Source organism: Euphorbia lathyris, chromosome 1 (genome assembly GCF_963576675.1).
Source record: "Euphorbia lathyris chromosome 1, ddEupLath1.1, whole genome shotgun sequence".
NCBI classification, from domain to species: domain Eukaryota; kingdom Viridiplantae; phylum Streptophyta; class Magnoliopsida; order Malpighiales; family Euphorbiaceae; genus Euphorbia; species Euphorbia lathyris.
In genome coordinates this window covers 29,830,352-29,848,045 of record NC_088910.1, presented here as the reverse complement: position 1 = coordinate 29,848,045, position 17,694 = coordinate 29,830,352, and the positions used below count along the sequence as shown (strand labels likewise).

At 35.7% G+C, this 17,694-nt stretch overlaps 1 protein-coding gene and 1 long non-coding RNA gene across 2 annotated transcripts; one reads left to right on the top strand and one right to left on the bottom strand.

Moving 5' to 3' along the window:
• The first annotated feature begins 2,878 nt into the window (after positions 1 to 2,878).
• Positions 2,879 to 5,653, top strand: LOC136226231 (endoglucanase 8-like). Its single transcript, XM_066014624.1, has 7 exons — positions 2,879 to 3,124; positions 3,220 to 3,627; positions 3,709 to 3,801; positions 3,892 to 4,047; positions 4,165 to 4,273; positions 4,907 to 5,070; positions 5,181 to 5,653. Exons 1-7 carry the CDS (start codon positions 2,933 to 2,935, stop codon positions 5,508 to 5,510), a joined length of 1,452 nt encoding a protein of 483 aa, XP_065870696.1. The 5' UTR covers positions 2,879 to 2,932; the 3' UTR covers positions 5,511 to 5,653.
• A 5,056-nt stretch (positions 5,654 to 10,709) lies between these two features.
• Positions 10,710 to 16,932, bottom strand: LOC136220707 (uncharacterized). Its single transcript, XR_010684683.1, has 3 exons — positions 16,867 to 16,932; positions 16,643 to 16,753; positions 10,710 to 10,782 (listed from the first exon to the last, which is right to left on the bottom strand). It is a non-coding gene; the product is annotated as an uncharacterized lncRNA (long non-coding RNA).
• Positions 16,933 to 17,694: the final 762 nt, after the last annotated feature.

The following is a 17,694-nucleotide window of genomic DNA, read 5'->3' as shown; positions in this document are numbered from 1 at the left end:
TAAGGGCGGGTCATTCTCCTCAATATGGCAAAACTGAAGAAAAGAAGTCCCTAAGGCGAATCATAATCCTATGCGGTAGGAACAAATGGTCCCATAAAGGGCAGGTTATTCCTTTCTAAAGGAAATATAACTCTCAAGAAGCCCCTAGAGGCTAACAATGGATACGGTTGGCCACCTATCCATGAAGAAGCAAAATCTCCTAAAAGCGTATCATATCCATATGTGATCCCCCATCTAGGGCGGGTCCACTTTCCTCCAAGATAGAAAAATGAAACACCATTTAAACAGCCCTAAAGAGCTTTTTATACCTTTAGGGGGGGCTTCTGATAACAACCCAAATTATTCTTGAATAAGGAATAAGGGAAAATTAATAGAGATAATGACAAACCATTATTCCTTCTAAAAGAGATATTTATGCATGATTAATGTGGAATTAATGATAATTAATGCAGGATTAATGTTGGGGTGAATATGCAAATAATGAGGAAAATGAAGGAGTTTCTAGCATTATGCCACACCACGTGGACCATGGCGAGATACGCCATAACGAGATACGCCCGATGAGAGCGAGTAGTGGAGACCCGCCATAGCTCTCAAGGAGAGCGTACATACGCCTTGATGGATCTAAGAATACCAAAAGGCGCCTTTTTTTACCATCCATGAATGGGAATAAATACAATAATGGCAACTACTAACCCATTAATAAGCTAACGGTCATACTTGAATAAGATCAGTAACCGTCATTAATGAGACATTAATGGAGACTTTCTAGTTACCTAGAGTTACAACTACATTAGTATAAATAGCTTGCATCTCAAGCTATTGAGGTACACTTACTGATTCTCTACTTTTGTGCTTACAGTTTATTCTCAGAAATATTACTGACTTTGGCATCAGAGTGTCCCCGGCCGATCCCAACGGCGCCTCACAGGGAAGTGCTCCGATCAAGGATTTTTCCACAAGTTATCAATTCATCATGATGTCGTATCTATTATTCATTAATATATTCATTCATTCTTTCAAAAAAAAAAAGATCCAAATTATTGCTGTGTTAGACTTAAAAAGATCCAATTGATTTTTTAATATAGATTGTGAGTTAATTTAAAAAAAATTATGAAACATCTTTTTTTATATTTCCGGTAAGCAAAGGTATTTGGTGGGTGTAATAATACGTAACAGACAATTATTAATAAAATATTTTTCTTGTTTACCATTTGTTAGAATATATTTTAAATTGACACAGCTTGACAACGTTAGGAGTAAAATTGACCCAACGGACAGTTTGATGAATTATTTCTCAAATTGACCCAACTTGACAACGTTAGGAGTAAAATTGCTCTTGGCTGTCAACGTTATGGGTAAAATTGTACCATTTTAGACGTTATGAATAAAATTGCTTCTGGTAGTAAACGTTAAGGGTATTTTTGCACATTATCTCATCAAAGTATATGGGCTGAATAGAGATGGCAACATCTAGGGTATCTGCGGGTAATGACAATCTCAAACCCTTATCCGTTTATTTTTTCATTACTCGTATATGTGTCGTTATCCAAACAAACATATTTTTTTTAATCTCATATGTATCCCATTTAAATCGTGAGTACTTGTTGGTATCCTTCCCGTCAAGAATTAACATATAAAACAAATCATTACAAAGTTAACAAAAGATAAATTTAATTGACCATCCACATATGTAATAAAAATTTTAAATTCAAACATTCTAAATCACTCAAATTATCAAGGAATTAAAACACATTTAAAAAAAATAAAAAGTTCATTTTGGTACAATGATAATCTTCATTTTTTTCCTCCATTTGGATCAACTTTCAAGAAAATAAAATTTAAGTGTCCAAATACATTACGGGTACTGGACATCTTAGAAGATAATACCCACTTGGATTTCATCCCCATTCCATATTGTTTTACACAGAGATTCAAATAATCTCATTAGGTCCGATAGCATCATGTACCCGCAACATCTATATCGGTTGTCATCCCTAGTGCTCATTTACTATGGGTTATAGTTGGTAATTCATGTTAGAATTTGTACGAAAAAATTTCAAAGTTTGGTTTTCACTTAAGCCCTTGTTTGGGAGGAGGTTAATGGAAGTAAATGGGAGTAATGGAAGGTTAAATATTAAGTTAACTTTGTTTGGGAGTTATTTTTTGAGAGTAAATGGAGGTTAATGGGGTTAAATCTTTACTTCCTCTAACCTCCAAATTGGGGGTTAACGGGAGTAACGTAAAGTTTTTTAAAAAAATTTGAGAGTAAAGTTTTTTTAAACTCTCAAACGAAGTTAAACATTAAACCTCGTTTACATCCTAAAAATTCTCAAACAAAGGTTAATTTTTAACTTTGTTTTTCATCACTTCTTTTCCCTTTTCGTTACCTCAAACTCCCAAACAAAGCTAAATATATACATAAAGAATGAGCAATCAACCCATTAGACTAAAACTTTTCCATTAGTTTGACCAGTGAAAGTAAAAGTTAAAAAAATAGTACTGCCTCTAGAAAGGTTGTGATAGTGAGATATGCCCTATTCCTTTTATTGGCATAATCATTAAAATGCATATCTCAACATCTGACGTATGTGCCAAATGTGTCACTCCAATTAATGTAATTAAGCTTAGTTCTAACTTGTGTATTAGTATGGTATCTCACAGATTCATATATAACTGACATAATTAATGCAAGATTTACAAATTTGTGATTCTCAGATATCCCATAATCTGTTTATTGCCAACATTTTTTGAATAACTCCAAATTGCTACTTGATTACTTACCAAATATGCTCAATCCAATTTAATTTCTATAATCCTCCACATAGATTCTTATATTACTTCTTACCTATATAAATCTATGATATGTAATAAAGCTCTTCACATTTCCTTCACCATTTTTAACTGAGGAGAAATTCAGAGGAAAGTGATAATGGGTAGAATAATAGTGCTTGGAGTGACAATATTAGTGAGTTTAGTAGTGAATGTTTGCTCTCAAGATTATGGAGTGGCATTAAACAAATCCATCCTGTTCTTTGAAGGTCAAAGATCAGGTAAATTGCCCTCTAATCAGAGGATGAATTGGAGGAAGGATTCTGCAATTCATGATGGCTCAGATATTGGTGTAAGCTATCTAAATGCAACTTACCTTTTTTAGATGATATGATGATATTAACTTGAATGTTCATGTTTTTGAATACCTTTTGTTTGATCTCTTAGATGGATTTAAGTGGAGGTTACTATGATGCTGGTGACAACATCAAATTCAATTTTCCAATGGCATTCACCACAACTCTATTAGCTTGGAGTGTCATTGAATTTGGGCAACTTATGGGTCCTGATTTAAACCATGCAATGGATGCAATCAGATGGGGCACAGACTATTTACTTAAGTCCACCAGCATCCCTGGCTCAGTGGTTGCCCAAATAGGTGAACCATACAATGACCACAATTGCTGGGAAAGACCTGAAGACATGGACACTGCTAGAACCACTTATGTTGTTAATCAAACACATCCTGGCTCAGAAGTCTCCGCTGAGATAGCTGCTGCTCTTGCTGCCTCTTCCTTAGCATTCAAGAACATAGATGCTTCCTACTCTAAAACCCTCCTGGAAAGAGCAGCCGAGGTACGTACTAATTACTTTAACCTAGCTTATCTCAACATTAAAATCAGTACTTATATGTGACCCTATCCTTGATTTTGTTAGGTTTTTGAATTTGCTGATAAGTATCAAGGATCTTATAATACCAGTGTTGGAGAGGGTGTGTGCCCGTTTTACTGTGATTGTAGTGGTTACAAGGTATACATATATAGCTTATTTACTTTGTTAATCTTGTTTAATTTTTCTTAATTACTTGTGTAATGATAAGTGGATGTTTACTAATTACAGGATGAATTAGTATGGGGAGCAGCTTGGATGTACAAGGCAACTAATGATCAAAAATATTGGAATTATGTTCAAACTAATATAAACAACATGGATGGTAATTTTGCAGAATTTGGATGGGATACAAAAGATGCTGGCATTAACGTACTTGTTTCTGGGGTAATTAAAATCATCAAACCAGATAATATCTACGTGATATTAGACCAAACTGATACAATCTATATATTTTTTTTCTGGTAATCTTTATTTTAACAAAAAAAAAATATTTTGTTGTAGTGGACAATGAAGAACAATTTGGCAGAAAATCAATTCATTACAAATGCAGCCAAGTTTGTGTGTTCTATATTACCCAATTCACCTACCAAATCTGTTACATACTCTCCTGGTATTACCTACATTCTCTATCCAAAATTAATTTTTGCTAAACCATTGTTAAATATATGTGTACACGTGGTATCAAAGTATTAGCTCAATATATACAGATGACACGTGGTGCATCAAGCGTATAATAAAATTTCTCAATCTTGTATTCCTTCTTCTTAATCACAAATAACACTCTGAACTTGTCCGAATGTTGCAACTGCCCCTCACCAACTTTCAATTGTAACAACTTACCTCTCAAACTTGTCCAATTGTAAAACATAACCTCAAATTGAGATTTTTTTTTCTCCCTACTTGTAGCAACCGTAAAAACGTTTTTCCGGATTCGTATCACGCTATGAAATCTTCAATGGAGCTATTTCTCCGCATAAACACTTTTTCACCCCATAATATCCCAAAACTTTGAATCAAGAAAACACTAAAAAAACGAATAAGAATAACAAAAAGAAGAACAAGAAGATGAATGGAGGATTTCTAATTTACTGACAATTGGACAAATTTGAGGGGATAAGTTGTTACAATTGAAAGTTGGGTGGTGGGGAGAGAGAGTAATTACAACATTTGAATAAGTTTATGGTTATTTGTGTATTAGGCTTTTCTCTTATTATTTTTATGATGTGACTAAATGTTTGTGTAGGTGGGCTTCTATTCAAACCTGGAGGAAGCAACCTGCAACATGCAACCGCTTTATCATTTCTTCTTATTGTTTACTCTCGCTACTTAGACCAAGCTCATAGATCTGTTAACTGTGGTAATATAGTTGCTCCACCGTCTAGACTTGTCAGTCTTGCCAAATCTCAGGTACTTGTCTCGTAACCTGATCTATATATTTTACGTAATTATATATCATAAAAATAATAATTATACCATACTAGTCGGATTATCTCTATAAATCGTATTGAAATATACAGGTGGACTACATATTGGGAAAGAATCCATTGGGAATGTCATATATGGTGGGATATAGTAACAATTATCCTAAAAAGATTCACCACCGGGGCTCTACCTTACCCTCCATTGAAAATCATCCTAAGCATATTGGATGTCATGATGGAACACCATACTTTGAGAGCAACAATCCTAATTCAAATGTCTTAGATGGTGCTATTGTTGGAGGACCTGATAAGAATGATCAGTATGTTGATAGTCGCAATGATGCTACTCAAGCTGAACCTACCACATACATCAATGCACCATTTGTTGGAGTTTTGGCTTATTTCAAATCATTCCAATCTAAGTAGAAATGGCTGCTTCTTCACTTTGTTTCATGTAATTCTTGTCCAACCAGAAAGTATTAATTATGAACTGTAATTTATTCTTCTAGTTATAGATATGTGTTGTTTCTTTCTTTATTTAAGATACAATAATAAAAGTGATTCCTGAACTTCCTATCAATTTACTTAGGTCAATGAGTTCTTGGCATTGCATCAGAGCTTATGAAATTAAGTGCTTGAAAGTTTAAATCTTCATAACTCTTTTTGCTCAACACAACGTTCAAATCCTGACAATTTAGCATGTAATTGTATACGCTTGAAATCCAACAAAAAAAACGTGTGACTAGTAGATAAAAAATCATTTGCATTGATCGTTTCGAAGCATTTGCGCCGACTACTGGGCGATACAAAAACCCTAGACTCAAAAGGGTCGTGTCACTGGCCGAAGCAAATGAATCTACCATTTGTGTCGGCTCTTAAAGAGGCTCGGTCCAAATGATTCGACCATTTGCATTGACCATTTAAAAAGTATGAAGCAAATAGTTGAAGCATTTGCATGGGTTTTTGAAAAAACTCGACCCAAATGGTTTACCCATTTACATCGGCCTTTTACATAGTGCAACTCAAATAGGTGAAACAGTTGCATCGTCCTTTTTTAATGGCCGACGCAAATAGTTGAACTATTTACTTCGAGTCCCTTTAAGGACCAACGTAAATGATTCAATTTTTTTTAATTATACAAAATTAATATATTGCGAACTAGAAACAAAGGTGTAGTCGGAAAATAACATGACCAAATGCCATTGTTTAAGACTAGTTTCAAATTGCATATAAAACTCCATATGTATACTGTTTGCTGTTGTTGTTTGTTGTTTGTTGTTTGCTGTTACATTTTGTTGTTTGTTTTTGCTATTTGCTGTTACGGTTTGCTGTTTACTGTTACAAAATGCTATTTTTCCAAAAAGCAGAGATTCTCTGCTTTTGTAAAGGCAAACAATCTAACCAAATACCTAATTATGTTTTTCATGTGTAAAAAGCAAACAGGAGTCAAACACCTAAAACTCTCCCTTTTGAAGTGAAAATGCAAACATGAGTATGAAAATGAGCAACCTAGACTCGGTTAATTTAGAGCAAAGATATGAAACAAATATACAAAATCTAGCCTCAGTTGTGTTTGTCCTTCACCTGAACAAAAGAGTAAATAATATAAATCTACAAGGGCGGAGCCAGCCTAGGGCTCGGGGGCCCGAGCCTCCCCGGCCACCGGCTCTGTCCTTGAGTATTTGTCGATTTGTCCCATGTAGCTCCCCTGAAATTAGTATATATTGATTCCATGTAGCTTTATTTCAATGTTTAAAGCTAGATGAGATAGTTAAGAATGCATGCTTTTATTTGAGAGGTTTATGTTCAAATCCCTCCAATCTCATTTTCTTTTAAAAGTTTTTATTTATTTTAACTTTATTTTTCAATAATTGTAAAAGTGAGCTGCTATATACCGCAATTTTTTTTTCATCCACCGCACTCTTTTGACATTTATGCCCTTCTCATTTTATGTTTTTTAAAAACTCAAATTTTTTTTTCTCTTTCTCTCCCAAGCCTAAAAACCCGAATTTGACGAAAATGGATCCGAGTATTCCCGAAGACCATGATTTCGAACCTTACGGTGGAACGGGTGCGCCATACTGTGGAAAGTATGGCCGACGCCGTTGCCACCACGGGCGGAACGGACTGTCCGTTCCGCACGTGGTGGCAACGGCGTCGGAGTTCCGTTCAGGCAAAAAAAAAAAACGGGTTCCGCCTCCGATTTCGAAGGCGGAACCCGTGATTTCGGACATATTTTTTTTTTAAAAAAACTTATCGGAAGATTCATTAAGCCTTTTCCCCTTTCTTTCTTTGGCGGTATGTCGTTTTAGGTCGGGTTTTATGAAAAGCTTCAGAAGCTAAAGAGGATTTGAGAGTTTTTGGTTATTGGTTTGAAATTGTGAGGAGGGCATAAATGTCAAAAGAGTGCGGTGGAAAGTATAACTTTTGCGGTATATAGCAATACCCTTGTAAAAACATGTTATCATTATTAATTTGATAACACTTTTGAATTCATTTTTATTACGTCTTTTATGATTAAAAAATAGAGTAAATATATTTAATTTTCTATTAGTTCAATATTAATTTCTAAAAAATGATAAGATTTTTACTGTTTTAACGTATTGGAGACTTTAAAAATTTATCCTCAACAACATGGTTTAAAATAGCCCCCAAATCCGAATTCCTGACTTTGCCACTGTAAATCTATATGTGTCTCAGTTGTGTCTGTTCAATGACAGTTAAGCAAGAAAAAACATGGCCACTAACATCATATGATAAACTAATTAGAAAGCCTCTTTAAGTTTGTATAAATTATAATAGCGAAGCCTTAGGAAAGGTTAGTAGTTGAAAGAAAGCCAATAGTTAGGTTTTATTCTTTTAAAATCATCAATCAAGGCTTCAATTTATATTTTATATTTTGAAAGTCAATTAAGTCACTAAACTTCTAATATCTCTAGTAGACCTCGGTATGGGCCGAGCTGGGTCGGGGTCGGGCTCGGACCGAGCCTGTCGGGCTTGTGATTAAATCTGATAAGCTCAAGCCCAGTCCAAGCCCACACTAATACAGTCGGGCTCGGGCTTGGGCTCGGGCGGGCTTGCGCCTAAAAAAAGAATCCCAAGCCCGCCCGCCCAAGCCCATATCTAAATTTTAAAAAATCAATTAAAATAAAATATTAACTTTTTTAATAAAAAATAATAAACATAATAGTTAATAAGTCTTAGAAAACTAATTGTAAATTGTAAATACTGATTACTTATTTAATTATTTATAAATTTATATATGTAGGGTTTCTATGGACTCATTTAATTTATATAATCAAATTTATAAATATATATATATATATAACGGGCCGAGTCGGGTCAGGCCCGCCGGGTATTTACATAGCCCAGGTCCGCCCATTTACTAGGCGGGCTTAAACGGGCTTGGACCGGACCGGACCTGACACTAATTTTATGTGTCCAGGCCCGGCTAAATGGGTCTGGGCTCGGACCGGGCGGGCGAGCTCATCGGCCCATGGCGAGGTCTAATCTCTAATATAATATAAGTTGAAACTGTCAATTAAATCTCTTCTATAATTAAAATAAAATTTGATTCAATTATTTTATATTTTTAATTTGGTTTTGATAATTATTTTTTGGAGATATTGTAGGTTTCATTAGTCTCCAGTTTTAGTAAAAAAACTGATTACATTGAACTAAAATTAATACACTAGACCATAATTGATAACTTGTGAAAAAGTCATTGATCGGAACACTTCTCTGTGAAGCGCCGTTGGGATCGGCCGGGGGACACTCCAATGCCTAAGTCAGTAATATTCTTGAGAGCTGTAATCACAAAAGTAGAGTTAGAATAATGTGTACCTTTTGATCCCAGGAAGTTGGGGTATTTATATATAATTCTGTAACAATCGCATTAATCTCCTTTATTGTCATTGAATGTGGGTTTTGATGTTACTTTAGTTATACTTGATGATTTAAGTATTAATGGATTTATTAGTATCATCAATATCGGAGGTTTCTCCTTGATAATGGTTTAGAGACCTTTAGATGGATCTGTCTCAAGAAACCTCCTTATATTCACCTGGCGGATACTGATTTCTTTATTGATGGCTATTAATTGTCATTTAATTGTATTTATTTCCTTCATGGATGGTTATAAGTGCGTCTTTTGGTATTCTTTAGAACCGTCGAGACGTATGTATGCTCTCCTTGAGAACTATGGCGGGTCTCCATTACTTGCTCTCATTGGGCTTATCTTGCTATGGCGTGTCTCGTCATGGTCCACGCGGCCTGGCATAATGCTAGAGACTCCTTCATTTTTCTTCATTATTTGCATATTCACCCATGCATTAACCATGCATTAATTATCATTAATTCCACTTTTATAAGGAATAATTCGGGTTGTTATCAATAATATTTCTGTTATATATTTATATATAACTAGGGATAAAACCCTCGCTACGCTTCGGGACATTTAATTTTTTAAATATTAGATATCTGAAACCGAAACAATACAACATAGCTAGCTTCTAACAAAATACCAAACCTGCTCCATCTAACTGCACATTATTTTCTTCCATTTAAAACAAAATTATTTCTTAACTCATAACCTGTAGCAATCCATGTTTATATAAAGCTATTAATTGGTCTCTTGAAATAGAAAAAGAAGCTAGTATTAAAACCCAAACTAAAGCAAGGGTAAAACAATAACAGTAAAAAAAAAAAGTAACTATTCTTTGAATTTCCAAAATCCGAAGAGCATCTCTTGCAATTAGTCATAAAATAAGATCAAATGAATATGGATCAAGAAACTGAACTAATGCAAATAAAACCCTAATTTGTAGTACAGCAAAATAAATTAGAAACCATTTTTCTGTAGGCATAAGTTTAACCATATGATAAATACAAAAAGCAAGATCAAACTCCACATGCCCGTGAAGATCAAATTATAATAATTCCAAGTCAAGTTTTGATATTATTTTGAAGGTAAAAGAAAATGGAATAATTAGCTTTACTTGCTTGTAGGGCCCTTTACAAATCCTCATGCCTCAGAACTTTTTCTTTTATTAGACTTTTAAAATCATAATCTTCCTAATTTTTTTCACTCATTGTTAGATTTCCAAAATAATAAAAATATAGTTTAAAAAAAATAAAAAAACACAATACCAACGTCAGAAACAAAGCTTATTATAAGTTTTAATTGGAATTGTAAGAGCCAGTGGCAGAAAATTGTTATAGTACTTCACTTCTTTCCATTACTATAAATATATGTATTTTTTTAACAATAAAATGATGGCTGATTGGTTGAAAAAATGACACAAATACATTCATCCATGTTCATGTAGCAGATTAAACAACCAACATCACAACATAGATTAAACAATAACATTGGTAATAATTTATATATATATTACAAAAATAGTCTCTTGAAGAATCTACAGAGATATATATTCTTACTTCATGTCTGTGTCTTATGTACAGTTTATTAGAAGTCTAATTCGTATAGGAATTCCTGAAAGATCTAGTAGAAGAAAAGTCTAATTTATATGGGAATTCCTGAAAGATCTAGTAGAAGAAAAGTCTAATTCATATGGGGATTCCTGAAAGATCTAGTAGAAGAAGACGAAGATGCTTTCCAGGTATTTTTCTTGGTAGAGTACTCACTATCTCTATTAGTTCTTGCTTGCAGTCCTTGCTATAGAATGGTGTATTCCTCCTGCATAACAGTGAAAAAACTCCTAAACAATTTCATATATAAATAAAAATAATCATATGGTAATCCTAACAATAAAATAGCACATCTAATCTTTATAAAACCAAAAACAAATCATTAATCATAAGGCAGCAAAATAGGAAGGCACTTTTACGAAAAAAAAACAATAATTGAAAATAAGAAAGCATAGAAAAAAAGAATTATTTTCCAACCATCCATCATTGCTCTTATAGCTCACCTGTGGCATTTACTGTTAAAACATTTTTTACTCTATTGACGGCTTTTCTTACCAATTGTTTAGTTTTTTTATCCTGTTAAATATGATTCTATCTTATACTTTGTCTTTATAAACTCAAAATTAGAATTAGAATTTACTACACAATTCTCAATTTCTTCCTTTAAGTCTTCCACCAACTTCTTTTTGTATCCATCAGTGTTCCTTTCATACCTTATAATCCTATTGTGCAAACCTCAATGAGACCAAATGCACCAAAAATTGGCCCATATAAGAATTAAGAAATTTAGAAGATATAATAATTAATTAATCTATAACGCATTCTCATCTTTTTTCTCGTATAATCTCCATTAAAAAGCACACAAAATCATAAGGCAACCGTCACCTATATTCCTTTCTACTAAGGAATGTCTGCCATTAAAAAGAAGATGGTATTATGATTTTAATGACTTGTACATTATATGTGTTGACAACTGTTATTAATAAAACAAAATGTAGCACAGAAAACACATAACAATATTTGAATGACTAATAAAGAAAAAGTTAGTCCTGAGTAAGAGAAAGAGCATGTCGATGTAAGCGATAGGAGGAGAGCAAATCTTTCAAGGCATTCCCATTGATACAAATCTTCTAAACACCATCTTATTCTCTACCAGAGTTCCAGTTTTCTCAGTCAAAATGTACTCAACTTATCCTAGATCCTCACTTAAATGAAATAGGGATAAGGTACCAAAATAGGCCTATGGTTTTTGGGGAAGTATCAATTTAGGCTCCACGTACAAAATAGCACCAATATAGGCTTAACGCTTAAAAAATGTATCAATTTTGGCATCGATAACGGATTGGACACGTCATTTCTGTTACTCCATTAAGTTCTAATTTCTCCCTCCATGTACAATTGACAGAACTTAACGGAGTAACATCAATAACGTGTCTCATTCCGTTATCGAGGCCTAAATTGGTACCTTTTTTTAAGGTTAAGCCTATATTGGTTCTATTCTGTACATGAAGCCTAAATTGATATTTCCCCAAAAACAATAAGCCTATTTTGGTACCTTATTCACTTTTGACAATTCTAATGATGATAATATCAATACTGGTGTGCCATGACTTATTTTGTATCTTCAAAATGTACTCAACTTGTCCTAGATCCTCAATTAAATGAAATATATGAAAGATACTAAGGCTCGGAATTATCTGTACCTTAATATCTACATATGATTCACTTTTGACAATTCTGATGATGATAATGTTAGGCCCTGCTCTTTATCACTTAATTTCAGTAACAATCAGTTCAGTTCAATTCAGTTCAGTTCAGTTCAGTTCAGTTCAATTCAGTTCAATTCAGTTCAATTCAGTTCAATTCAATTCAATTCAGTTCAGTTCAGTTCAGTTCAGTTCAGCATTCAGTTTTAGCATCCAGTTTCAGCATTCAGTTTCAGTATTCAATAATTTATCATTATTTATTATATTATCATTATTTATATATAATTTATTATAATTATTATTATTATTTATCTATAATTTATCATTATTTATTATTATTATTTATAGTTTATCATTATCTATAAATTAGATAAAAGTCAAGAAATGATAGTTTATTAAAGTATATATGGTTTAATAAAAAAAAAACTAAAGTATGCATCCATGTTTAAAAATTAGGAATTGCATCCATATTATGAATTATTTCTCAAATTTATCCAATTTATCAATGTTAGGGATAAAATTCCACCATTTTATTGTTGACTACTACGCCGACCTGTTCAGATGCTCTTCTGCGGCTTCTAACTTCCTTGACGTCGCCTCCACGATCCCGCGCTGCGTCACTGATGAGGAAAATGGCAGTCTGACCTCTCCTCCATCCTGTGATTTAATAAAGAAAATGGTTTTTGAAATGGACAGGGACAGTGCTCCGGGCCCTGACGGCTTCAGTGGTGCCTTCTACCAGGCGTATTGGGAGATTATTGGCTCAGATGTGTGTAACATGGTTCAGGACTTTTTCAGAAACGGATTCATTCTCCCTGGTATGAACTCGAATTTAATTGCTCTTCTTCCAAAGGTTCAGGGTGCAAACAGAATCGATTGTTTTCGTCCGATTGTGCTGGGAAATTTCTGCTATAAGATTATAACAAAAATTCTCGCCGACCGCCTAACAATCATTGCCGCCAGAATCATCTCCCCCAATCAATTTGGGTTTATCAAAGGCCGGAGCATCCATCACTGTATCTCAGCGGCTTCAGAAGGGATAAACTCTCTGGATAAAAATAGTTTTGGAGGAAACATGGCTATCAAAATCGATATCAGGAAGGCATTCGACACCCTTGATTGGAACTTTTTGCTTGCATTTTTGGAGGCATTCGGGTTCTCGCTAAAGTTCAGAGATTGGGTCTTAAACACCCTCTCTTCCGCTAAATTATCGGTTCTGGTGGGAGGAGCGGCTAGGGGATACTTCGGTTGTTCGAGGGGAGTGAGACAGGGCGATCCCTTATCACCGATATTTTTTGGGCTTGCTGAAGATTTCTTCAGCAGATGGCTGAACAAGCTTGAAGCTTCCGGCGCATTCACGCCATTGAGCTATACCCGGCAGGTTTCGCTGCCGTCCCATCTCTTATATGCGAACAATATGATTTTGTTCAGAAGGGCCTCAATAAAAAAACATGCAATGCATCAAAACAGTTTTCTCTCTCTATGGTAGGTTATCGGGGCAAGTGGTCAATTGGGACAAATCCTCCGTGTTCTTTGGTGCCGGTGTTTCGCACGTCAGACGCACTAGGCTTGCTTCAGTGCTTGGAATAAGAATGGACCAGCTCCCGTTCACATACTTGGGGGTTCCTATGTTCATTGGCGCGCCTAAATCCGGGGATCTCTCAGGGATTACAGATCGTTTTCTCGCGCAGTTCAGCCGTTGGAAGGGCACATCGCTCTCCTTCGCGGGTCGATTGACGTTGATCAAATCGGCCTTCACGGGCACACTTGTTCATGCGTTCACGACCTATAAATGGCCCTCAAAGCTCATTACCCGCATCACGAGACAGATTCGGAATTTCCTTTGGACTGACTGCACGGAAACTCGAAAATTGATAGCCGTCGCCTGGAATATATGCTGCAAACCCATCTCTGCCGGTGGCCTTGGGATCAAAGATATTCGGAAATTTAATACGGCGCTGATCGGGAAGCTCGGTTGGGATCTGATCTAAGGGAGTTCGTTTGTAACGGAAATAATTAGGAAAAGGTTCTTGTCACCTACGGGTCTTCCTAAATTTCAGTTAAGCAGATCATCAATATGGTCCTCCTGCCGCGAGGTTTTCACGCGGCTTCGATCTCAGGCACTTTGGTGGATTGGTCAAAATTCGGAGATAAAATTCTGGACCGACCGATGGATCTCCCCGACGGTGGCGGATCAAATTGGTTTGTCTATCACTGAGCAGCGAGCAAAAACTGCTAGGATGGAGGAGTATTTAGTGGGAAACGAGTGGACTAATATTGACGGCCTCCCGACTCAGGTTCAGGCGAGAATCCAGGAAATTCACCGAGGTTGGAATGATAAAGATGTTTGCATCTGGGAACCCGACACCAAGGGCCAGTTCTCGGTCCGTCAACTCTATGCCAGCCTTGATAATGATAACCCGGAAGTCATTTGGAATCGCTTTATTTGGGGGCGAAATATTCCTCCATCCAGCTCGGTTACCACTTGGAAGTTGCTGCATAACCGGATGGCCACCCTCGAGGCACTTCAGGTTCGTGGTTTTAGCCTGGCATCCCGTTGCTCCCTCTGCAATTGTTTTATGGAAACTTCGGACCACCTGTTCATCTCCTGCGACTTCTCTGCGGAGCTGTGGCAGTTCCTTGGTCAAACTTTCGGTGTCATGATCTCCCTAACAGGTAACTTCCACGGCTTTCTTGTTCGTCTAATGAACTTCCGATTTGGAAAGCAGGTTCAGTCAATTTGGCAGGCGGCAACAGTCACTTGCATTTGGCTCATTTGGAGACAACGAAACAAATGCATTTTCGAGAGCGAACTCCCTTCAATCCAAAGATCCCTTATTTTGTTGTGCGCCTGTACAAAGGAGACGAGCCCTCTTGCCAGGGGCTGCTGCAGCAGTCACTATGACAGGAGGATCCTTCAATCGCTGCTTATTGTGCCGAAACCGCCGCCGGCGCTAAACATAATCAGCATCAGATGGACAAGCCCCCCTCGGGACTGGTTAAAGGTAAACACTGATGGTTCAGCCATCGGCTCCCCCGGATCGGCAGGGGCTGGAGGTATTTTCCGAAATACTAGAGGCTTCGCAAGGGGTTGCTTCGCTTTTCCAATAGCTTCCGGACACGCACACACAGCAGAGCTTCTGGCGGTGAGTTTCGCGGTTGACATCGCATGGGAAAAAGGCTGGCATAAACTTTGGATCGAATCAGATGCTACCTTCGTGGTCAATTTGCTAAAAAAATAGATTTTCTATGGTGCCCTGGAGCGTCAGACAAACTTGGTTAAAATGCTTATACCAGTGTTCTACAATGGAAATCAACATCACTCATATATTCCGGGAAGGGAACAAGGCAGCAGACCTCCTAGCTCGGCATGGGGTCACCGCTTCGGGTATCACTTGGTGGAACTGTGCCCCCTCGTTCTGTCACTCTTTCATTTTACAGGACATCTGTAATGTTGCAAACTTTAGACTTTCTTAGAGCAGATTAGTTTTCCAATTTTTTATTCTTTATTCTTTATTTTTCGCTCCTCTCCTTGTAAAATTTTCCTTTATTTATATAGTTCGGGTCTGCGGAGCCTGTCTTCGGGGGTGCCAGCCTAGCTGGAATGTCCGTAGCTTTCTCTGCTCTTCCCCAATTTTCACTAAAAAAAGATAAAATTCCACCATTTTAGACGTTAAAGGTAAAATTACTTCTGACCCAAAACGTTATTTTTTCACTTTAACCCTTAATTAAAATAAAAAGTTAAGAGTTTGTATTCATATGAAGATTTGTATTTAATTTCATAGGCTTTAAATTATATATAAATTTGTGTTTGTATGTAATTTGTATTTTTAATTTAAATTAGACTTATTTTTATTTAATTTCATAGGCTTTTATCGAGCCAAGATTTTATCATCCTGGGCTTTTATTGGATATTCAATTTAGTTTTATCTTTAATAATATATTTATTTATTATTGATATTATTAAATTTATTAGAACCATTATTATTATTATAAGTTCATTAATGTCCAATATTATCATGAAAATTATTTTAAAGTCTAATATCATCATTATTGTTAAGTTCGGTTAAGTTCGGTAGCATTCAGTTAAGTTCAGTAGCATTCAGTTAAGTTCAGTATTCAGTAGTATTCAGTTAAATTTAGTTCAATATTCAGCAGTATTCAGTTCAGTTCAGTTCAGTTCAGTTTTTTTCAGCGATAAAGAACAGAGCCTTAGTCCTGGTGTACCATGACTTATTTTTTAGTTCCACTTCTGAAAAACATGAAAGCATATTGAATCAAGTATTAGTTAGTAATTACCACAGATAATTAATTCAAGCTGATCAAAATATAGAAATTAGGATTGATAGACAGCAAAATAAAAAATAAAATAAAAGCAACTAAAGGCATCATAAATACGAAACAAAGGAATAATAAGATCACCTTGGGAAGAGCTTCCAGAACATCAGCCATAAAAAATCCATGTGTACTTGAGAATAAATACACGCCAGATTTACCTCGCCAAGACATGATGTTCCAAAAATTGCTTTAAATCTGGAAAAGAAAATATGATTGCCCCATGAACACAAATAGATCAGTAAGAGCCAAAAAAGTAGGAGACAGAAATGGAATGGGGAAAATATGTGAACAAAGGAAGAAATACTCACCAGGAGAATAAGCAACAGCCACATGGAAAAGCGTCAACCAATCGTATTTGTCTTTGCGCCTTAAGATCCAGGAATAAAAACAGACCAGTAAGACCCAAAAAGCAGAAGAAGAAACTGGATCAGGGAAAAATTACGAATGGAGAACGGAATACTCACAGGAAGAACCATAAGAAACTCTAGATCTCACAATCCTTGGACACAAACATATCAATAAACCAAAAGAAAATAGAGAAATAAAAAATGAAGAAAAAGAGAAAAGGGAAAAGAGAAACGAACTAACCACAGACTTGGATTAAGCCATCATCAGCGTCAATATCCACAGCGGCGGCTAGGGAAATTGTTGTTCGTCTTTATTTTCCATTTCTCATCTCTTGAACGGAAAGGCATTTGGGAAGAAGGAATTGCGATGGGTAGAGGAAGGAGTTCCAGAAATCTCAAACTAAAGAAGAAAGAAGATGGAATCTAGAGGGAGGGACAGATCTATCACGAAGGGGCAGAATGAGATAAGGAAGAATGAGGAGGTAGTAATCAAACCCTAAAGTTGGAGATTGAAATTACTGAATTGCCCATATTGAACGGGGTCGTTTTGCAATGCAGTGGGAGGAAAGCTGAAATTGAATGTAAGGGATGATCGAAATTACTTAAAAGGACATCATTTAAGGCAGAAATAGAAGGAATGAGGGGTTAAATTGGAAAAATTGAAAAAAAAACACTGTGTTGAATCAATTGGATTTACACTGTTCCTCAAGTGATTCATCTTTATATAATAGTATAGATGTTTATTTCAGTTAGGTTTAGCGGAATTTTTTTGACTAAAACTAAATTGAT